The 22883-nt window shown below is 63.6% G+C and overlaps 1 protein-coding gene across 1 annotated transcript in view; it reads left to right on the forward strand.

The window, feature by feature from the left end:
* Positions 1–6159: 6159 nt before the first annotated feature.
* Positions 6160–22883, forward strand: part of MUC2 (mucin 2, oligomeric mucus/gel-forming) — a 39022-nt gene continuing 22298 nt past the window's right edge. The window contains exons 1-26 of the mRNA XM_063783698.1: positions 6160–6235; positions 6909–7179; positions 8409–8523; positions 8907–8997; positions 9078–9187; positions 9267–9477; positions 11607–11732; positions 12230–12347; positions 12426–12564; positions 12823–12933; positions 13023–13092; positions 13371–13508; positions 13599–13763; positions 14237–14331; positions 14537–14663; positions 15013–15268; positions 15499–15551; positions 15690–15790; positions 16191–16342; positions 16680–16818; positions 17545–17655; positions 17737–17916; positions 18048–18287; positions 19397–19553; positions 19830–19961; positions 20656–20803. Of these exons, the coding sequence (XP_063639768.1) occupies positions 6160–6235; positions 6909–7179; positions 8409–8523; positions 8907–8997; positions 9078–9187; positions 9267–9477; positions 11607–11732; positions 12230–12347; positions 12426–12564; positions 12823–12933; positions 13023–13092; positions 13371–13508; positions 13599–13763; positions 14237–14331; positions 14537–14663; positions 15013–15268; positions 15499–15551; positions 15690–15790; positions 16191–16342; positions 16680–16818; positions 17545–17655; positions 17737–17916; positions 18048–18287; positions 19397–19553; positions 19830–19961; positions 20656–20803 (3632 nt within the window). The remainder of the gene's footprint in view (positions 6236–6908; positions 7180–8408; positions 8524–8906; positions 8998–9077; positions 9188–9266; positions 9478–11606; positions 11733–12229; positions 12348–12425; positions 12565–12822; positions 12934–13022; positions 13093–13370; positions 13509–13598; positions 13764–14236; positions 14332–14536; positions 14664–15012; positions 15269–15498; positions 15552–15689; positions 15791–16190; positions 16343–16679; positions 16819–17544; positions 17656–17736; positions 17917–18047; positions 18288–19396; positions 19554–19829; positions 19962–20655; positions 20804–22883) is intronic.

Raw genomic sequence — 22883 nt, forward strand, 5'->3', positions numbered from 1 at the left:
ATTAGAGCCCAAACTATAGTGACAGTAAAAAATGACCAGTGGTTCCCAGGGATTTGTGGGGAAGGATGGAATAGCTGAGACACAGGGCATGTGTTAGGGTGGTACAACCATTTTGCATGCTACTATCCTGGTGGATATTTGACACTCTACATTTGCAAAACCCAGAAAACTTAATAGTGCAAAGAGTGAACCTTGATGTACACAAACATAAAAATATTCAGGAGGTTGAGGGATGCCACAGATGAAATGCGGAATGTGGCAAAACAATCCAACTGTATTTCAAATGCATGAAATAAACTCACAGAAGGGGGTGGGGGTGGAGGGATGTTGAAGGGCCCTGACCTTTGGGCACTTCGGCAAGGAGCAAGGGGGCACTGAGATTCCTGCCTTGGGGCTATGACACCACCCAGGAACCCCTGATCTTTCTGTTACTTATGACTGGGGTTTCTCCAAAAAGCAACAGTCTCCTTTGCAAAAAGTGGCCACACCATTATCAAGCGGTGGACAGTGTAAGTTTGGGGCTGGGAAGATTCTCTGGGACCACATTGCAGCTCTGCCATTCTTGGGCTGGGTGAGCCGAAGGAGTGCTTTCACCCTCTCTGAGTCTCGGTTTCCTTGTCTATAGGATGGAGTGAGGTGAGTGCCTTCCTCCCAGGGTTGAGGGCTCCAGTGAGGTGGGCCTATAGAGCAGTTGGCCTGTACTTGCTCATCATGAGCTCTTGTGAGGTGGAGCCCTGTGGAGCTGCCACAGAAGGTGAACTCCAGTACCAGGGAGATTTCATTTGTCCATCCTTGTACCCACCCACCCACCGATTAATCCATCATCCACCCACCCACCCATCCATCCACCCACCCACTCATCCATCTATCTGTCCATTTGTCCATCCATCCATCCATCCATCCATCCATCCACCCACCCACCTACCCATCCACTCACTCATCCTTCCCTCCCTCTGTCCATTCATCCAGCCATCCCTTCATCCATCCATCCACCCATCCACCCATCCACTCATCCATCTCTCCATTCATCCATCCACCTATCCATTCACTCACTCACCTATCCATCTATCCATCCAACCTTTCATCCATCCATTCTTTGACCCATCCACACATCCATCCCTCCATTCATCCATGCCTCCATCCATCCACCTATCCATTCACTAACCCATCTATCCATCCATCCATCCATCCATCCATCCATCCATCCATCCATCTATCCATCCATCCTTCCATTCACCCATTCATCCACTCATCCATCCATCCATCCATCCCTCCATCCACTCACCCACCCATTCATCTATCCATCCATCCACCCACCCATTCATCCATCCCTCCCTCCCATCCATCCATCCCTGACCCATTCATCCATCCCTCCCATCCATCCGTCCATCCATCCATCCATCCATCCACTCACCCATCCACCCATCCATCCATCTCATCCATCTACCCACCCACTGACCCATTCATCCATCCTTCCCTCCCTCCCTCCCATCCATCCATCCTTTCATTCACCCATTCATCCGTCCATCCACCCACCCACCCATTCATCCATCCATCTAACGATCTGTCCCTCCCTCCCTCCATTCATCCACTCATTCACCCAGCCAACCACCCATTCATCCATCCGTCCACTCATTTACCCACTCATTTATTGATCTATTCATCCATCCATCCATCCATCCATCCATCCATCCATCCATCCCATCCATCTACCCACTGACCCATTCATTTCCCCTCCCTGCTTCCCATCCATCCATCCATCCATCCATCCATCCACCTGCTGACCCATTCATTCCCCCTCCCTTCCTCCCATCCATCCATCCATCCATCCATCCATCCATCCATCCACCTGCTGACCCATTCATTCCCCCTCCCTTCCTCCCAGCCATCCATCCATCCACCCACCCACCCACCCACCCAGAAGCAAAGTTATTGAGTGCATCTGCTGTGAGGGTGGCCATGGGGGACCCACATGGGCTGCTGCCCTTGCAGCATTCGGAGCAGGATGGCCAGCAAGGGTCACACAGTGTGGCCAGGGTGGTGAGAACAGTGTTCAGTGTGAGGATGTGACACCTGGACCAAGTCTTGAGGGGCAAGTGTCCCAGGGTGTCTGGACTCCTGAAGCACAGCTATCCACCTGATGGCCCTGGCCCTGGGCTGCCCTTTCCTCAGTGGAGCCTGCCCAGTGCCTGCCTGCCCAGCAGAGGCCTGGACTGGTTGAGGCCTCTCTTGATCCCTCACCTGAGAACAAACGCCTCTGTGTGCTCACTTGCTCACCCTCCACACCTCACAGAGCAGTGGCACCAACATCCCGCCTTTCACCTCTGCAGTCCTTGGGAGGTGAAGTGCACACCTCCAGGTGTCTCCGAACCTTTGGAGCCCCAGAAAGTGGACATGCTTGGGGTGTCTGAGTCTGCCCTGGAGAGCTGGGCGTGACTGGTGTTTTATTTGCCCTCCCTTGAATCCTCAGATGCTCACCTGCCAGGGTGTAGGTCTGGGCCTTGCCACTGTGTCCCTGTGTGGGGCTGGGGTTGGAGCTGGGGTCCTCCTTGGTGTCCAGAGGGCTGAGAACCACGGCTTCTCTGGGTGTGCTCTCCATCTGCCCACCAAGGCAGGGCCAGAGCCGTGGCGCTGGGGTTGGGTGCCAGCCCCCACCACCCTGGTTAAGCCCAGTTGCCTGGGGGCTGGGCAGCCTGGTGCTGGCAGTGTTGGCTGTGGCAGGATGGCTCTGGCCTGCAGAATGGGTGTGGGCCAGCCTGGCCTCTTGTGTCCTGAGATGCTGGCCTTGCGATGGAGACACGAGATGCTCGGTGACTCAGTTTCCCCTTCTGTAATGTGGGCTAATAATCAGACCAACCACATAGGGACATGGAAAAATGGCCCCAGATGACACATGTGACTGACATGTGGGCGGCCTGCACTTGCCGGAGGCCGACATTTCAGTAATCAGCAATGGGGGCCACGTTTGGACCAACACAGGACGTAGGGAGACAGGGGCTGCCACGCGGGGATACCTGGGGCTGCGGTGTGGGCGGGTGGAGTGCTCTCCAGGAAAGCAGGCTCTGTGACTGGTCTCCCGCCCCTGTGGGAGAGGTATTGGCCACATGGGGAGTGCTTGCGGGGGTGGGTGGTGATACTCCAGGGAAGCAATCAGTGGGGTATGGGCCATTACTTTAGGCAGCCTAGGGTGGGCCTCAGGCTGGAGACCCCCGGAGGCCATCAGGAGGCAGCACATCCTGCTCCTTGGAGGACCGAGGTCTTTTCTTTCAAGGCCCTGCACTGATCGTGTCAGACACACCTGCCTCGCCAGGGTCACATTCGAGAAGTCCCTTCACAGCAGCATCCAGCCCGGCGCCATGCCAAAGACTGGAGCCACGGCCACCGTTCGAGTGACCGGGACGCGTGCAGGGGACGCACCTGCTGTCTTTGGCTCCCCCAGCAGCATAGAGGTTCTCTCTTCTCGCCCCCTCCCCAGCCTCCTCTTCCTCTTCCCCTTATCCTCCTCCTTTCCCTCTCCCTCTTCCTCCGGTGGCTCTGACCCCCACATGCCCCTCACCCGGGCTTCCTGGTGAGTCAGGTTTGTGGATACACAGTAGGGGGGCCGTCACTTCAGGTGCCGTGTGACGTCAGTGCTGCCTCCTCCCTGCAGTCACTACTGCAAATTCCATGCAGCCGTTGGCAACAGTGCCTTGTCACGGTAAACATGTTGGGCGTGGGCAGGGTGGGGAGAGGCTGGGGGGGCCAGGATGCTGTCCGTGTGGGAGGCTGTACTCCAAGCAGCCTCGTTCTGAGTCCCAGCCGGGGCCTGAGGCTGGGGCAGCCTGACACGGGGCTGGGGCTGTGGGCTCCTGGCTCAACTGTGTCCGGCCCGCCGTTGGGTGGGTGGTCATTCCCACCACTGCCATCATGTTCTTGTCACAGAAAGCAGAACCGACAAGCATTTTCCTCGGAGTGGTCAAAGCCCCCACTCTCTCCCTCCACCAGGGTCCCTCGAACCCCATGGGAAAGCCACAGAGTGGCAATGGGGTCCCAGGGCAATACGGCTGCCCACTCTCCCACTCTGCACTTGCTGGAGGCTGACATTTCAGTAACCAGCAATGGGGGCCACATTTGGACCAACACAGGACGTGGGGAGAGAGGGGATGCAGTGCTGCGGAACTGCCCGGCCCCCATCGCCTCCACCACCCCAGTAGATGCTGCGAATCTGGCAGTGGGGACCGGCTGAGGCTTGGAGGCAAAGAGGCTGGGGACACTCTCGCTTTGGGGGTGCCAGTGACTCCATAGTCGCCCCGGCCTGATGGAGCCCTCACTGTCCTCTTCCCCAGAACAGCTCCCTTTCCCCGTTAGGAATGGGGTTCAGCTCTCTGCACCCTGCCCCATGCAGGGCTGCCTGTGACCTCAGACAGGGCTCCTACCTGGGACCTTGCCATGGGCCAAGAGGGGTGTTAGGGTCAGACCCCTGAGCCTGGGAACCACCACTGCCCGTCCAGAGGGGACACAGGGTCAGATCCAGGGGACCTACCTCAGGCTTCAGGGCTGGAGGGGCTGTGCTGGGCAGCTTGTGCTCTGCTAGGATTCCTCCAATCCCCCCAGGGCAGGGGGAGCCTGGCCTGGAAAATCTCTGTCCTGAGGCCCGCCTGGGGCATGTCAGGGTCAGGGGACTGCAGTTGGGGCCGTCCTTGGGTTTCCCCAGGGCTCAGTGCCAGTGTGCGGAGGCCCACACCAGGAAGTGAACCATGATCTCCTCTGGCCTCGCCCAGCTGGCTCTGGTTTCCTAATCCCCGGTCCTCCTGGCAGGGGCCACACACTGAGCTTCCTCCACATGCCCAGGTCCTGGCAGGGAGCGCAGACCCTGGGGCCTGGTGCTGGCGGGCACCGCAGGAGGGCAGGAGGGGCTTCATCCCAGGCCCTGGGTCTGGGCAGCAGGTCAGCCAGGGAAACAGGCTTGGTGCTTTGGGCCCCGAGTCTCCATAACTGTTGGGGTGAGTCCCTCCCCACTTCCATCATGCTGCCGGCATGTCCCCGGCATGTTCAGGCCAAAGCCAGGAACTCAACTCAGGGCCCCTCTCTATTTTCAGGAGGAGAAAATTGTAGAGAGAGGGGAGGGCCCCCAGACCTCAGTTTACCCACTGGCGACACAGAGGTGCCCGCCTGTGCCCTCCTGGGCCGGGGCAAGCAGTGGTGGGCCCAGTGGTCTCGTAGTCTGGGGTCGGTGTGAGTTCCGGTTCTCCAGGCTTTTTTCCAGACAACTGCTGGGATTGGTGGGCGAGACCAAGGCTCATCAAAGGCACAGCCTTGGGGGCAGGATCCCCACCATGAGTCAGAGGTGGTTCTGGGGAGCCTGGGCAGGCTGTCACCTCCTCAGCTGTCAGGCCCGAGGTCCTCATGTGGTCCCCAGGAGAAGGGGCAGACGGCCACTTCCGGCCACCAGCCAGCTCCCTGTGTGCCTGATTCCGTAACATGTCCCCTGGCTGGGCATGTACTCCCCAAGTTCTAATTACATGTAATTGCAGAGAAGGGCTCAGCCTGGGAAAAGGATGGGCATAGAGGGTGGCTGGGGGCTGGGGCCTCTGACACAGCTCCATGAGCCCAGCCAAGAGTCCCACACAAGTCAGCGGCCCCCCCGGACCCTGAAGGATCCCACATCCTCCCTGCCCTCGGGGAGGCCCCTTTCTGGGGTCAGGCCTGGAAGCTGCCCCAGAGCTTGGGCCCCGGGAATGGGTTGGTCCTCCCAGCGTAACGTGAGCCTGTTCAGGCCTGGGGACCTGCTCAGCGGGTGTCTGGGGGCCCACGGCGGGCTGAGGAGCCTGAGCGGACTTGCTTCTGGCAGGACACCCCTCCCCCGGCCACCCTGGGCTCGCCCCTCTAGTAGCTGCACGTGTTCCCCGGGTGTGTGTCGGCATTCAGGCTACAGGGCTGCCTCATCCTGAAGAAGGCTGCGTTTACCCAGGGAGCCATAAAGAGATGACCTCCGATAACCTGAATCAATATTTCCCCACTGGGGCTCAGGCCCCCGCAGCTGTCTTCTTGATCATCTGGCAGATGCCACACCCACCCTTGGCCCTCCCCTGCCTTCCTGCCCTCCTACCCTCCTGCCAGGACATATAAGGACCAGACCCCTGCCCCCGGGCGCAACCCACACCGCCCCTGCCAGCCACCATGGGGCTGCCACTAGCCCGCCTGGCGGCTGTGTGCCTGGCCCTGTCTTTGGCAGGGGGCTCGGAGCTCCAGACAGGTGAGAGAGCAGACACAGGGGTCTGGGGCCTGGCAGAGTGTCCTGGGGGCAGGGCGAGGCGGGCGGGCAAGTCGCATCTGGGAGGAGGAGGTGGTCCCAGAGTGCAGCCTGTGCGGCTCCGCTGAGGCTCCTGGCCCGGGTTGGTCCCCGGCAGCCCCCGGCCCTGCTGACTTTCAAGGAGCTGGAAGGTCGGGGCTCCCCTGCTATTCCTTTGGGGTTGACTGCCCGACAACAGTGTGGGTCTTGGGGCCAGCACCAGGTGGAAACAGCAGGTCAGGCCCCAGTGAACTGGGTCATTGTCCATAGGGGAGGAAGGGGTGGCCAGGATCCCACCAGAAGGCCCCATTCTCAGGTGGCAGAGACCCTTGAAGAGTTGGGGCAGCACAGCCCTTGCTGGGGAGCGGGGTGCCCAGAACGCCCTCTCCTACATCCCGCTTGGCACCCGGCCGCACTCCTCACCAGGCTGGGGGTAGAAGCCCTGAGACCCCTGTGGTGGGGTGACCAAGGCCCAGCAGAGGGCCCGTGGATAGGAAGGAACCTTTCCCGGCCAGGGGCCCCGTGCTGGGCTCGAAGCTGCTTCCAGGTGCTTCTTCAGGGGCCTTCTCTCGAGGGTAGCTTGGGCAGCCTTCCCCCTCCGGGGCCACTCACCCCTCATTCCCCACTGCTCCCTCAGAGGGCAGAACCCGAAACCACGGCCACAACGTCTGCAGCACCTGGGGCGACTTCCACTACAAGACCTTCGACGGGGACGTCTTCCGCTTCCCCGGCCTCTGCGACTACAACTTCGCCTCCGACTGCCGAGGCTCCTACAAGGAATTTGCTGTGCACCTGAAGCGGGGTCCGGGCCAGGCTGAGGCCCCCGCCGGGGTGGAGTCCATCCTGCTGACTATCAAGGATGACACCATCTACCTCACCCGCCACCTGGCTGTGCTGAACGGGGCCATGTGAGTGTGGTCGGTGGCACCCCTCCCACATCCTAGCAACGGGGGCTGATGTTTCCCAAAGGGATATTCCTTGTAGCCCTAGAAGGCCTCTTCTGCCCCAGCACACAGCTCAGGAGAACAGCCTTGAGGTTTGGGTTCAGGTCACTAATTCATTCAACAAACACTGATGAGCCCCTACCATTCCCCCCATAGGCAAGGGGTTTCCGTTAACCCTTTGCCTGTGTGTCCCTGACAGCCCCTCCCCTCGGAGCCCACCAGGCTCGGGACAGACTTGGCACCCCTGGAGGCTGCATGTCTCTGGTCCTGTGCATGGAGTGGCCGTGTGTGCCCTCCCCAGGCTAGAGTTACAGAAGCCGGTGCAGGGGGCTGTGGGACCCCCTTCCCCACCCCCAGCTATTGCTCCCCTATTGTCTCCAGAACAATGAGGCCCTGTAGGTGCGTTCCCATCCAGCAGGTTCCCCACCTGCAGGACCTGCCCCTCTTCTGCCTGGGGATTTAGTTTCCTGCAAGGGGCCCCAGCATGGGCATGGGCAGGCGGGTGGAGGCCCTCAGGCATGGGCATGGGCAGGCGGGTGGGTAGAGGCCCTCAGGCGTGGGCGCAGGCGGGTGGGTGGGTAGGGGCCCTCAGGCATGGGTGCAGGCGGGTGGGTGGGTAGAGGCTTTCAGGCATGGGCAGGCGGGTAGAGGCCCTTGAGGACCGAGGCACAGAGGCTGGGGTGAGTGCCTCTACCTGGACCAGCAAGGGGCACTGGCAGGAGGTGGGGTAGGGCCCCTGACGGTCTCAGGGGCAGCCTGGGGGGCTCTGGGGCGTTTGGGACCCCATGGGGGGATGTTCCACCAAGCAGGGGGCCTGGAAGGGGGCTGGGCAGCCTGGTCCTCCCTCCTCTCCCAACCTGGTGCCCTCAGGGCCTCTGAGGGGGGACCCTGCCCAGGACCGTGCCCCGAGGAGGGAGCGGAGAGGAGGGGCATGCAGGCAGGAGGTGGCTCTGCCGGGGAAGCCCGGCCAGCGGAGATGGACAGGTGCTCTTTGGCCACTGCCTATGTCCCTCCACCCCAGAGGCCGGCCAAGTTGGTGACCCCAGGGCAGGAGCTGGGCCTGGCAGAGCCATCTCCACCACCCCAGGCGCCCAGCTTCAGTCCCCTCTGGGCGGCAGGGTCCCGGGAGGACAAGCTGGGGTGGGGGGGCCTGGGTGGTGGACCCAAGAGTGACCCCGATGTGCCTCCGCCAGGGTCAGCACCCCGCACTACAGCCCCGGGCTGCTCATTGAGAAGAGCGATGCCTACACCAAAGTCTACTCCCGCGCCGGCCTCACCCTCATGTGGAACCGGGAGGATGCACTCATGGTGCTCAGGGGTCCTCGGGCTCGTGGGGCTGGTGGGGGCTCCGTCAGGCCTCTGGGCGGACCCCAAGGGAGGGCAGGGAGGGCAGTGCTCTGACCCCTCACCGAGAGGGCATGGGTGGGGCAGGGCCTCGGCAGCGCGGGGTGTCGGTGCTGGACTTGGGGGGCAGCAGCAGAAGTCGACCTGGCCCTGACCCCCCCAGGCCTCAGCCTTCCCCCAAACGCACTCGGCTTCTCAGGGACCTGCCCTGCCAGGCCACTCCCTGGCTGCTGACCCCAGCCTTCCTGCCCCACCTTCCTCTGGCTCAAACAAGCCACCAGTCTTGGGGGTTCCTGGCGGCTGTGGGCCGGGCGGGAGGCCAGCTCACCTGCTCCCTCCCGCAACAGCTGGAGCTGGACACTAAGTTCCGGAACCACACCTGTGGCCTCTGCGGGGACTACAACGGCCTGCAGAGCTATTCAGAATTCCTCTCTGACGGTGAGGCCCGGAGGGCTTGGCGGGGGCAGGGTGGGCTACGGGTCCCCAGGAGCCCCAGCTGAAGGGCCGTGCATCCCCAGGCGTGCTCTTCAGTCCCCTGGAGTTTGGGAACATGCAGAAGATCAACCAGCCCGATGTGGTGTGTGAGGATCCCGAGGAGGAGGTGGCCCCCGCATCCTGCTCCGAGCACGTGAGTCCCCTCGGTCCGGGGTGGGGGTCCTGGCGGAGCTGGCCTCTGAGCAGCATGCTCACCCTGCGTCTGTCCCCAGCGCGCCGAGTGTGAGAGGCTGCTGACCGCCGAGGCCTTCGCAGACTGCCAGGACCTGGTGCCGCTGGAGCCGTATCTGCGTGCCTGCCAGCAGGACCGCTGCCGGTGCCCGGGCGGTGACACCTGCGTCTGCAGCACCGTGGCCGAGTTCTCCCGCCAGTGCTCCCACGCCGGCGGCCGGCCCGGGAACTGGAGGACCGCCACGCTCTGCCGTAAGCCCCGGCGCCCTGTGGGCAGGGGACCCCGGGGAGACCCCGCACTGGTGCTTTCCCCAAGCCCGGGTGGGAGCTGTGTCTGCGCCGGGCACCTTGAGCTGGGGGAACACTAACCGTGCCGGGCACCTTGAGCTGGGGGAACACTAACCGTGCCGGGCACCGGGAGCTGGGGGGACACTCACCGTGCTGGGCACCTTGAGCTGGGGGGACACTCACCGCACCGGGCACTGGGAGCTGGGGGGACACTCACCACGGGCACCGGGAGCTGGGGGGACACTCACCGCGCCGGGCACCGGGAGCTGGGGGGACACTCACCGTGCCGGGCACCGGGAGCTGGGGGGACACTCACCACGGGCACCGGGAGCTGGGGGGACACTCACCGTGCCGGGCACCGGGAGCTGGGGGGACACTCACCGTGCCGGGCACCGGGAGCTGGGGGGACACTCACCACGGGCACCGGGAGCTGGGGGGACACTCACCGCGCCGGGCACCGGGAGCTGGGGGGACACTCACCGCGCCGGGCACTGGGAGCTGGGGGGACACTCACCACGGGCACCGGGAGCTGGGGGGACACTCACCGTGCCGGGCACCTTGAGCTGGGGGGACACTCACCGCGCCGGGCACCGGGAGCTGGGGGGACACTCACCATGGGCACCGGGAGCTGGGGGGACACTCACCGTGCCGGGCACCGGGAGCTGGGGGGACACTCACCACGGGCACCGGGAGCTGGGGGACACTCACCGCGCCGGGCACTGGGAGCTGGGGGACACTCACCACGGGCACCGGGAGCTGGGGGGACACTCACCGCGCCGGGCACCGGGAGCTGGGGGGACACTCACCGTGCCGGGCACCGGGAGCTGGGGGGAGACTCACCACGGGCACCGGGAGCTGGGGGGACACTCACCGTGCCGGGCACCGGGAGCTGGGGGGACACTCACCACGGGCACCGGGAGCTGGGGGGACACTCACCGTGCCGGGCACCGGGAGCTGGGGGGAGACTCACCGTGCCGGGCACCGGGAGCTGGGGGGACACTCACCGTGCCGGGCACCGGGAGCTGGGGGGACACTCACCATGCCGGGCACCGGGAGCTGGGGGGAGACTCACCACGGGCACCGGGAGCTGGGGGGACACTCACCGTGCCGGGCACCGGGAGCTGGGGGGAGACTCACCGTGCCGGGCACCGGGAGCTGGGGGGACACTCACCGTGCCGGGCACCGGGAGCTGGGGGGACACTCACCGTGCCGGGCACCGGGAGCTGGGGGGACACTCACCGTGCCGGGCACCGGGAGCTGGGGGGACACTCACCACGGGCACCGGGAGCTGGGGGGACACTCACCGTGCCGGGCACCGGGAGCTGGGGGGACACTCACCACGGGCACCGGGAGCTGGGGGGACACTCACCGTGCCGGGCACCTTGAGCTGGGGGACACTCACCGTGCTGGGCACCGGGAGCTGGGGGGACACTCACCGTGCCGGGCACCTTGAGCTGGGGGACACTCACCGTGCCGGGCACCGGGAGCTGGGGGGACACTCACCGTGCCGGGCACCGGGAGCTGGGGGGACACTCACCGTGCCGGGCACCGGGAGCTGGGGGACACTCAACGTGCCGGGCACCTTGAGCTGGGGGACACTCACCGTGCCGGGCACCGGGAGCTGGGGGGACACTCACCACGGGCACCGGGAGCTGGGGGGACACTCACCGTGCTGGGCACCTTGAGCTGGGGGGACACTCACCGTGCCGGGCACCGGGAGCTGGGGGGAGACTCACTGCGCCGGGCACCGGGAGCTGGGGGGACACTCACCGTGCCGGGCACCGGGAGCTGGGGGGACACTCACCGTGCCGGGCACCGGGAGCTGGGGGGACACTCACCACGGGCACCGGGAGCTGGGGGGACACTCACCGTGCCGGGCACCGGGAGCTGGGGGGACACTCACCGTGCCGGGCACCGGGAGCTGGGGGGACACTCACCACGGGCACCGGGAGCTGGGGGGACACTCACCGTGCCGGGCACCGGGAGCTGGGGGGACACTCACCGAGGGCTGAGAGCCCTTCTCGGTGCACTTCGGGGTGGAGCGGCTGCTGTGCCCCAGCCTCACCCTCACTGCTTGGCCTCTACGGTTCCAGCCAAGACCTGCCCCAGGAACCTGGTGTACCTGGAGAGCGGCTCGCCCTGCATGGACACCTGCTCACACCTGGAGGTGAGCAGCCTGTGCGAGGAGCACCGCATGGACGGCTGTTTCTGCCCAGAAGGTGCGTGTGGAGGATGGCCCCGCCCTGGCACTGCCCACCAGATGAGAGGCAGCCCTGGCCTGGGGTTCTCGCCTGCGCTGAGGGGACAGCTCCGCTGGGTGGTGAGGGCAGCGGCGGCACAGAAGTGCCTCTCCCTCCACCCGATACCGGGGGAGAAGGGGCCTCGGTGTGAGGCCCTTCCCAAAGGGTGGCTTCAGGGAGGCCGAGAAGGGGGCTGCCTTCCTGGTTATCACCCTGGGGACAGACCTCCTCCTGCCCGGCCCCTGGCCTGGTGCCTGAGGCCTTTGGGAGCAGCTCGATTGTCAGGGGCAGGAAGGTGGCCTGGAGGCTGGACCCCCATGGCCAGACCCCAACCCAGGGACCAGGTGGGGACTGCAGACGTCAGCGCAGGGGACCAGTGGTGCCTGCGGGTGGGAGGCCTGGCTGGCAGCCCCTCGGTGGGGATTCTGGCTCTTTCTGAGTCAGCCGGGGTGACATCGCCTCCCTGGCTGTCCCAGGCACCGTATATGACGACATCGGGGACAGTGGCTGCGTTCCTGTGAGCCAGTGCCACTGCAGGCTGCACGGACACCTATACACACCGGGCCAGGAGATCACCAATGACTGCGAGCAGTGGTGAGTCCCGGGGCCAGGGCTGGGCACAGCAGAGGCTGGGGTGGCTGAGCCCTGACCCTGTGCCCCGCTGCCCAACAGTGTCTGTAACGCTGGCCGCTGGGTGTGCAAAGACCTGCCCTGCCCTGGCACCTGTGCCCTGGAAGGCGGCTCCCACATCACCACCTTCGATGGGAAGACGTACACCTTCCACGGGGACTGCTACTATGTCCTGGCCAAGGTAGGCTGCCCAGGGTCTGGGGCATGGGGCAGAGCTGGGGCTGGCATCCAGGCCCTTGGCTGTCCGGCGGTGGGTGGGCTGGCTGTCCCTGAAGCAGAGGGTGCCTGTGGGCTGTCCTGGGGCAGGTGACCATGCTTCTGCTCTCTGGCTGGAGAATAAGAAGCAGGCCTTCCTTTCTAAGCCACTGCCAGGTCCTAGGGTGCAGGGTGCTGCCTGTCCCGGCCCTCAGCGGCTGCACTGCCTCTTGCCCCATCACAGGGTGACCACAACGATTCTTACGCTCTCCTGGGCGAGCTGGCCCCCTGCGGCTCCACAGACAAGCAGACCTGCCTGAAGACGGTGGTGCTGCTGACTGACAAGAAGAAGAATGTGAGTGGTCCTGCCCCGCTCCTTCTGGAGCCCCAGGTCCCCCGAGGGGGGCCCTTCTCAGCCCTGAGCAACCTCGGCCTTTCCTGCAGGTGGTGGTCTTCAAGTCCGATGGCAGTGTGCTGCTCAACGAGCTGCAGGTGAACCTGCCCCACGTGACCGGTGAGTTGTGCCCCAGGGAGGGGCCCGGGCCCTTCGAGCTCCACTGGGCCTGCAGTGATTCGGACAGTCCAGCCACCTCAGACCCAGGAGGCTGGGTGGGAAGGTTCCACGGGGGGAGGGTCCCTGCAGCACCCAGCAGGCTCCATCCTGGGTCCTCTGCTGGAGGGGGTGGTGGGAGGGTGACACCCTCCTACTGCTCACCTGGGCCGGGCAGGTCCCGGGAGCCCCGCCCCTCACCGTGCCCCTTACTCTGTCCCTCATCGTGCCCCTGCCCACAGCGAGCTTCTCTGTCTTCCGCCCGTCTTCCTACCACATCATGGTGAGCATGGCCATTGGCGTCCGGCTGCAGGTGCAGCTGGCCCCAGTCATGCAACTCTTTGTGACACTGGACCAGGCCTCCCAGGGGCAGGTGCAGGGTAAGTGGCCCCACCGGGATTGCCCCAACAAAGGCCCACAGGGGGGCCTGCTAGCCCCAGACTCTTCCCAACCCTGTCCTGGCCCCTCAGGCCTCTGCGGGAACTTCAACGGCCTGGAAGGTGACGACTTCAAGACGGCCAGTGGGCTGGTGGAGGCCACAGGGGCCGGCTTTGCCAACACCTGGAAGGCACAGTCAAGCTGCCATGACAAGCTGGACTGGTTGGACGATCCCTGCTCCCTGAACATCGAGAGCGGTGAGGCTCGGCAACATGGGCGCCCCCACCTAGCTCGCCTAGGGTACCCGGCCCATGGCCTGGAAGGGCAGATGGGGCTCCCAGCAGGACGCATGGGTGGTGAGGGGCAGAAGTGAGGTGGCTCTCCTCCAGGGGCAGCCCGGCCCCTGCTGCTTCCTGCTGTGGCTAGTTTATGGCGGCCATGGTGGCAGCCTGCCAGGTGACCCGGAAGAGGGCCTGGGCTGGTCCCTACCTGCCCCATCACGTCCAGGATGCTGGGCCCTTGAGGGTGAGAGACGGGAGGTGGTGGGTGCCCTGCAGGGGTTTCTATCCAGCCAGGAGCTGCCTGAAAATTTGACTCACGGGGAGGAAGGGGCCTGGGCATTGGTGCACAGAGGGAACCATATCTGGGGCCTAGGCAGCCAGGCAGCAGGGCCCAGGGGATCTCATGGGGGTCCCGGGCCCCGCTGAAGTTCCGATCCCCCACTCCCCAGCCAACTATGCCGAGCACTGGTGCTCCCTCCTGAAGAAGACAGAGACCCCCTTTGGCAGGTGCCACTCGACCGTGGACCCTGCTGAGTATTACAAGGTGGGTGGGACCCACACCCCCAGGCCCCCATGCCATCGAGGTGGACTCAGGGCACCCCCAGACCCCATGCCACCCGTGAGGTGGACTCAGGGCACCCAGTTGGGCCCACTGGTTGCTGTGTGTGCGTGTGAGCTTGCATCTATGAGCGCCGGGCCACACTCTGCCTCCCTGCCTCACTGCCCGTCCACCTTGCTCTGTCGCCCAGAGGTGCAAATATGACACGTGTAACTGTCAGAACAATGAGGACTGCCTGTGCGCCGCCCTGTCCTCCTACGCGCGCGCCTGCACCGCCAAGGGCGTCATGCTGTGGGGCTGGCGGGAGCATGTCTGCAGTGAGTGCCGTGCCTGTGGGCTGCATCCTGGGGATGGGGTCCGGGCTTTGAGCTCCTGGGACGGGGCTGGGGGCCCTGAGCACGGGTGGTCCAGGGAGAGGGGTCGGCCCCCTGCAGCCGCGGACCAGGCTCCAGCTTCGTCGGCCGGTGGTAGCAGGAAACCAGCTCCTCCTATAGCAAGGGGCGGCCACATAGCAGGGGCAGAACCTGGGGTGGGCTTGGAGCTGTGGCGGCCGAGTGTGGGAGTGGGTCCCAGAGTGTGCACTCCCTGGCCCCTTGGCCACCCTGGGGATGGGAGCTGGGCGTCTGGCTCTTCCCGTCCCTCACACCACCCCGTGGTCCTCTGCAGACAAGGATGTGGGCTCCTGCCCCAACTCGCAGGTCTTCCTGTACAACCTGACCACCTGCCAGCAGACGTGCCGCTCCCTCTCCGAGGCCGACAGCCACTGTCTCGAGGGCTTTGCGCCTGTGGACGGCTGCGGCTGCCCTGACCACACCTTCCTGGACGAGAAGGGCCGCTGCGTGCCCCTGGCCAAGTGCTCCTGCTACCACCGCGGTCTCTACCTGGAGGCGGGGGACGTGGTCGTCAGGCAGGAAGAACGATGGTGGGTACCTGCTCGGGGGTCAGGTGTGGCGTGGGGGCGGGGGAGGTCCTTCTGAACCTGCTCCAAGCGGAGACCTGGGGGTCTCTACCTGGGGAAGCTGAGACACCCGAGGCTGAGGGGTGCCGGGGGTGGGGTGCTCTGAGAGGCATCAGGCTCACATCTGCGGGGAAGCTGCGGGCTGTCTGTGGCCGTCCTGCATGGGCCCCGCTCATCCCTGGCCTTTTCCACAGTGTGTGCCGGGATGGGCGGCTGCACTGTAGGCAGATCCGGCTGATCGGCCAGAGTAAGTGGCACTGCCCCGGCCACCCCTCCCCAGCCACCCCTCCCTGCCTGCCCTGGCCACCCTCCCCGGCCACCCCTCCCGGGCCTGCCTGAGACCCCCAGCTTCAGCTGGAGCTGAGGTGGCCCCTCCGTCCCACAGGCTGCACGGCCCCAAAGATCCACATGGACTGCAGCAACCTGACCGCACTGGCCACCTCGAAGCCCCGAGCCCTCAGCTGCCAGACGCTGGCCGCCGGCTATGTGCGTGTTGGGGGCGCTGCTGTGGGCAGGCAGGGATTCCTGGCTGGCTGAGCCTGGCTCTTGTGCTGTGCCCCCGCTAGGGTCTGGGTGCCGAGTCCTGAGGACACAGGCCCTGTTGATGCTGTCCCTGGCCCTGGGAGGGAAGTGGCAGCCTGTGAGCCACCGGGGCACAGGGGCCGGTGTAGGGCCCTCGGCCGGCAGCCCTCACCAGTCTCACCGCCCTGTGGCAGGCCCAAGGGGAGGGAAGCCTGAGCCCAGGCCAGGGGGAGTGGTGGGAGGTCTGGGACATGACAGAGACTGCACGGTCAGGCCTTTCCTGGTTGCACATCCAATCCTGACCCCAGGGAGGGCTGCAGCCTCACCTGTCCACCCCTGAACCCCACTCTCTGGCTGTCCCCAGTACCACACAGAGTGTGTCAGTGGCTGTGTGTGCCCCGACGGGCTGATGGATGACGGCCGGGGCGGCTGCGTGGTGGAGAAGGAATGTCCTTGCGTCCATAACAACGACCTGTATTCTTCCGGGGCCAAGATCAAGGTGGACTGCAATACCTGGTAAGCTGGCCCGGCCTGTCCTGGCTGCCTCCCAGGCCCCACGTGCTCCGCAGGGGTGGCCACTGGAGAGCGGGCCAAGGGGCAGGTGCCTCTCCTGGGGGTTCTGCCTGGGTCTTGCGAGATCCTGTGGTGGCCCCTGTCCCACGGGCAGGGTGGTCTCTCATAGCAACCGCTGGTCTTGAAGCCATGGGGGAAGGGACATTTGGAGCCACTTTTGGGGCCTGCAGGTGTCCTGTGTGGGAGGCACAGGGAGCTGTCTGCACGGTGCCCAGGGTCTCCTCCAGCCACCCATGAGCGGGTCCTGGGTCCCTTCAGGCTCCTCTCCTGTCCTCCTCAGCACCTGCAAGAGAGGACGCTGGGTGTGCACCCAGGCTGTGTGCCATGGCACCTGCTCCATTTACGGGAGTGGCCACTACATCACCTTTGACGGGAAGTACTACGACTTTGACGGACACTGCTCCTACGTGGCTGTTCAGGTGTGGTCACGGGCACTGCCTGGTCAGGCTGCTTATGGTCAGGGACCCTCTGCCTGCCCCAAGTGCAGTGCTTAGCTCCCCGAGAAACCCTGAGACTTGGGAAGGCCGGCCTTTCCTCAGCCCCAGACCCACACCTGCACCCGCAGGAGGATTCGTTCTTCTAGCCAGGGCTGGGTAGGGGTGGTAAAACCCCTCTGTACTGCCCAGTTCTGTGGTTCTCCTCTGGGTCCTCCTCTGGGTTCTCCTCTGGGTCCTCCTGTGGGTCCTCCTCTGTGGTTCTCCTCTGGGTCCTCCTCCGGGTCCTCCTCTGGGTCCTCCCTCCTCTGAGTCCTCCTCTGGGTCCTCCCTCCTCTGGGTCCTCCTCTAGGTCCTCCTCTGTGGTCCTCATTTGGGTCCTCCTCTGGGTCCTCCTCTGGGTCCTTCTCTGGGTGCACAAGGTGGGTGCACCAGCCATGGGGACTGAGGGCACCTGTTTGGGGAGCTGAGTAAAGGCCAGGGCTAGGCCGCTGCCCACGCGGATCTCCAGATCCAAATCCCACAGCCCTTTGAGGCACCGTGATCCCCAGGGACAGGGGACAGGCCTGCAGCAGGGTCAGGTCCTTGGATGGGCCGGGCCAGGGCCTGGTTTGTCTGCTCAGTGGCTGTGGCCCTGCCAACTGGGGCGGGTGTGCCCCGGGACACCTGGGGTCCAGCTGTCCTGGCTGACCTTGCCCTCCTGGCCCCCAGGACTACTGCGGCCAGAACTCCTCACTGGGCTCATTCAGCATCATCACCGAGAACGTCCCCTGTGGCACCACGGGCGTCACCTGCTCCAAGGCCATCAAGATCTTCATGGGGGTGAGTGCTGCTGGCCCTGGGGACGCGTGAGCCCTGCGGGACCCTCAGACCAGCCAGTGACTGGGCCTCTCCTCCGGGCAGAGGACGGAGCTGAAGTTGGAAGACAAGCACCGTGCAGTGATCCAGCGTGATGAGGGCCACCACGTGGCCTACACCACGCGGGAGGTGGGCCAGTACCTGGTGGTGGAGTCCAGCACGGGCATCATCGTCATCTGGGACAAGAGAACCACGGTGTTCATCAAGCTGGCTCCCTCCTACAAGGTGGGCTGCCTCCCTGCCTGCCCTGCGCCCTCCTGGCCAGCCCCCCACCCCCTGCCCTGGTGTTTGCGGGACAAGCCCCTGTCCTCCCTCTAGCCCCTTTTTGGAGCCCCTGTGATGCTTGTCTCTTGCAGGGCACCGTGTGTGGCCTGTGTGGGAACTTTGACCACCGCTCCAACAACGACTTCACCACGCGGGACCACATGGTGATGAGCAGCGAGCTGGACTTCGGGAACAGCTGGAAGGAGGCCCCCACCTGCCCAGATGTGAGCACCAACCCCGAACCCTGCAGCCTGAACCCGCACCGCCGCTCCTGGGCCGAGAAGCAGTGCAGCATCCTCAAAAGCAGCGTGTTCAGCATCTGCCACAGCAAGGTGGGCTGGCCGGGCCATGGTGGGGCAAGTAGGCAGAGGAGGGCTGTAGGTGGGCTGTGACTGTGGGCCGGGGCCATGGGCGGGGCCGACTGTAGGCAGAGCAGGGCTGTAGGGGGGCTGTGACTATAGGCCGGGGCATGGCGGGGCTAACTAGGCAGAGCAGGGCTGTAGGTGGGCTATAGCTGTGGGCGGGGCCATGGGCGGGGCCGACTAGGCAGAGCAGGGCTGTAGGTGGGCTATAGCTGTGGGCGGGGCCATGGGCGGGGCCGACTGTAGGCAGAGCAGGGCTGTAGGTGGGCTATAGCTGTGGGCGGGGCCATGGGCGGGGCCGACTAGGCAGAGCAGGGCTGTAGGTGGACTATAGCTGTGGGCGGGGCCATGGGCGGGGCCGACTGTAGGCAGAGCAGGGCTGTAGGTGGGCTGTGGCTGTGGGCGGGGCCGACTAGGCAGGGCGGGGCCGACTAGGCAGGGCGGGGCCGACTAGGCAGAGCGGGGCTATGGGCTGACTGTGGACGTGGTGAGGGTGCCGTAGAGCATGCTAATGATCAGGGCGTGGTCATAGCAGGGTAGGGTCTTGGGTGCTCCTGGGGCTGGGGGGCTTCTCCACATGCTCCCCACACCTTCAGGAGTCGCCCTGCCGCGTCAGCCACCACACGGCACTTGTCCTCCAGCTTTGGCTCTGGCCGCTGCATCCTTTGGTCACATGACCGTATAATCGGCCTCCCCTCTGAGACCCTGGGCTGGACCCCCGGCCTCCCTCTGCCTCCCCAGGCTCAGATATTCACCCGGAGGGAGAAAGGACATGTGTCCCCCATGCCCACACATCCCCAGCTACAGGCAGCTGGGGAGGACGGGTTCTAGGATGGCCATGTTACAGCTGAGGATGCAGAGGGGCTGGGTGATGGGTCTGCACCGCCACGGCGGGACAGGTGTCTCTGGACCCTCTCCCCAAGGTTGGCCCTGCCGGGGCCCTGGCTGGCTGGTGCTGGGTAACGTGCCCTGTCCCAGGAGCAGGGCCGGCCTCAGGGTCCTGAGCTCCAGGGCACTGGGGAAGTCCTGGCCCCATGAGGGCAGCACGGGCCCAGGACAGACCAGGGTGTTCTCCCCAGGTGGACCCCAAGCCCTTCTACGAGGCCTGTGTGCATGACTCGTGCTCCTGTGACACGGGTGGGGACTGTGAGTGCTTCTGCTCTGCCGTGGCCTCCTACGCCCAGGAGTGTACCAAAGAGGGGGCCTGCGTGTTCTGGAGGACGCCGGACCTGTGCCGTAAGAGCCTGCCCGAACTGCACTCAGGGCCGGGACGGGGGCTGGGAGGTGCTGTATTGCGGGCCGGGGCGGCACTCCTTGTCCATCCAGGTGATGGGTGTGCATCACCCACCCTTTCCCCGACTTCTCCAGTGTCCCTCTTTGGGGCCCTGTGGGACCCGGGTTGGCAGAGCAAGCTTGATGCGTCTGCGCCCCAGCCCCCCACCCCAGATTCGCCCTCACCCCGGCCCAGGCCTGAGCCCTCCTGCGTCTGACCCTGGCCCCGTCTCCCCCAAGCCATATTCTGCGACTACTACAACCCTCCGCATGAGTGTGAGTGGCACTATGAGCCGTGTGGGAACCGGAGCTTCGAGACCTGCAGGACCATCAACGGCATCCACTCCAACATCTCCGTGTCCTACCTGGAGGGTGAGCAGGGTGGGGCGGGCTTCAGCGGGGGTGATGGCCGAGGGGCCTGGAGGCTGAGTGGGGCAGCCCTCGGGAGAGGCAACAGTCCACTGGCCTGGAGGGTGAGCCAGGCGGCCCTCAGGGGAGGCTACGGCCGACGGGCCTGGCAGTGTGGGGCTGAAGGCTGATGTTGTCTGGAGACCCATGGGGACACCCGGAGGGAGGCCTGACCCTCAGGGTACCCACAGCCCAGGGCATCCAGGCTCCCCTTGCTGCAGGATCAGGAGGGAAGCAGGCTAGCGTGGAAACTGGGAGTGGCAGGGGTGGGAGGTGCTGAGGTTCGTGCAGAGCAGGGAGGGTTGGGGAGCATTTGAGGCACAGGTCAGGGGAGGCCCCTGCCGGGTGCTGGTGTCTGAGCTGAGAACCAGTGACATGAAGGAGGGACTGGTGGGAAGTTTGGGAGGGAGTATCCCGCCATGGGAGAGGAACATGGGTCTTGGGACTCAGGGCTGCTCGGGGGGCCCGATGAGACTGGGCAGGGCTCCTCAGCAGGCAGCGTTCAGGGCTCAGTGGGGTGGGGAGATCCAGGCCCTGCCTTTCCAATCCCCGGCCTTCCCAGAGGGGCATCCTGCAGAGAAGGGCCTGCCAGGGTAGGGACGGTGGGTGGGGTGTGGTGGACTGCGGTGGTCCCAACCCCATGCCCTGTGTCCACCAGGCTGCTACCCCCGGTGCCCCAAGGACAGGCCCATCTATGAGGAGGATCTGAAGAAGTGTGTCACTGCAGACAAGTGTGGCTGCTACGTCGAGGACACCCACTACCCACCTGGAGCGTCGGTTCCCACCGAGGAGATCTGCAAGTCTTGGTACCTAAGCCCACGTGGCAGGGGGCCTGGGGGAGCTGCACATATGGGCACATGAGTACACACACACGTGTGAGCACACAGTGTACACAGTACACAGACACACAACCGTTCCACATGGGTGCACATGCACACAAACGCACACAGCATACCACGTGCACACACACGGTCACATGCACGCATGGTGCACACATGCACACATGAATGGATGCCAACATGCAGGCACACAGTCACACATGCACACAGCACATACTTGGACACATGCCTAGACGCAGATACCCAGGCATACACTCACGGTTACACACTCACGCATGCACATATGCATGGATGCAGACACGCAGGCGCACACGGTCATATAGTCATACACCACATGCACACATGCACAGACACCCAGGCACACACAGTTACACAGTCATACATGCACACATGCATGGACGCAGACACGCAGGCACACACACACATGCACAGTGCACACATGTACACATGCCTAGACACAGATACCCAGGCACACACAGTCACACATGCATGGACACAGAGTCACATGTGCACACACACACACGTGTGGACAGACAGGCACAGTCACGTGCACACATGCACTCATGCACTCACAGTCACACATGAACATGTGCTCACATGCATGTACACTGACACACAGGCACACACAGTCACACGTGCACACATGCATGGACGCAGACACGCAGGCACACAGTCACACAGTCACACATGCACACACTGCACACATGTACACATGCCTAGACACAGATATGCAGGCGCACACACATAGTCAAACATGCACACATGCATGGACACAAAGTCACACGTGCACACATGCACACATGCATGGACAGACACACAGGCACACACAGTCACGTGCACAGATGCACTCACAGTCACACATGAACACATGCTCACATGCACAGACACTGACACACAGGCACACACAGTCACACATGTACACGTGCCTAGACACAGATACCCAGACACACACAATTACACAGTCACACATGCATGGATGCAGACACACAGGTACACAAGGTCACACAGTCATATAATGCACACATGCATAGATACAGACACCCAGGTACACACGGTTACACAGTCACACATGCACACATGCATGGACGCAGACACGCAGGCACACAGTCACACAGTCACACATGCACACACTGCACACATGTACACATGCCTAGACACAGATATGCAGGCACACACACATAAACATGCACACATGCATGGACACAAAGTCACACGTGCACACATGCACACATGCATGGACAGACACACAGGCACACACAGTCACGTGCACAGATGCACTCACAGTCACACATGAACACATGCTCACATGCACAGACACTGACACGCAGGCACACACAGTCACACATATACATGTGCCTAGACACAGATACCCAGACACACACAATTACACTGTCACACATGCATGGATGCAGACACACATGTACACAAGGTCACACAGTCATATAATGCACACATGCACACATGCATAGATACAGACACCCAGGTACACACTCACGGTTACACAGTCACACATGCACACATGCATGGACGCAGACACGCAGGCACACAGTCACACAGTCACACATGCACACACTGCACACATGTACACATGCCTAGACACAGATATGCAGGCACACACACATAGTCAAACATGCACACATGCATGGACACAAAGTCACACGTGCACACATGCACACATGCATGGACAGACACACAGGCACACACAGTCACATGCACAGATGCACTCACAGTCACACATGAACACATGCTCACATGCACAGACACTGACACGCAGGCACACACAGTCACACATGTACATGTGCCTAGACACAGATACCCAGACACACACAATTACACAGTCACACAGTCACACATGCATGGACGCAGACACACAGGTACACAAGGTCACACAGTCATATAATGCACACAGTGCACACATGCACACATGCATAGATACAGACACCCAGGTACACACTCACGGTTACCCAGTCACACATGCACACATGCATGGAGGCAGACACACAAGCACACACAGTCACACAGTCACACATGCACACAGGAGCCAGGC

This window comes from Pan troglodytes, chromosome 9 (genome assembly GCF_028858775.2).
Source record: "Pan troglodytes isolate AG18354 chromosome 9, NHGRI_mPanTro3-v2.0_pri, whole genome shotgun sequence".
NCBI lineage: Eukaryota > Metazoa > Chordata > Mammalia > Primates > Hominidae > Pan > Pan troglodytes.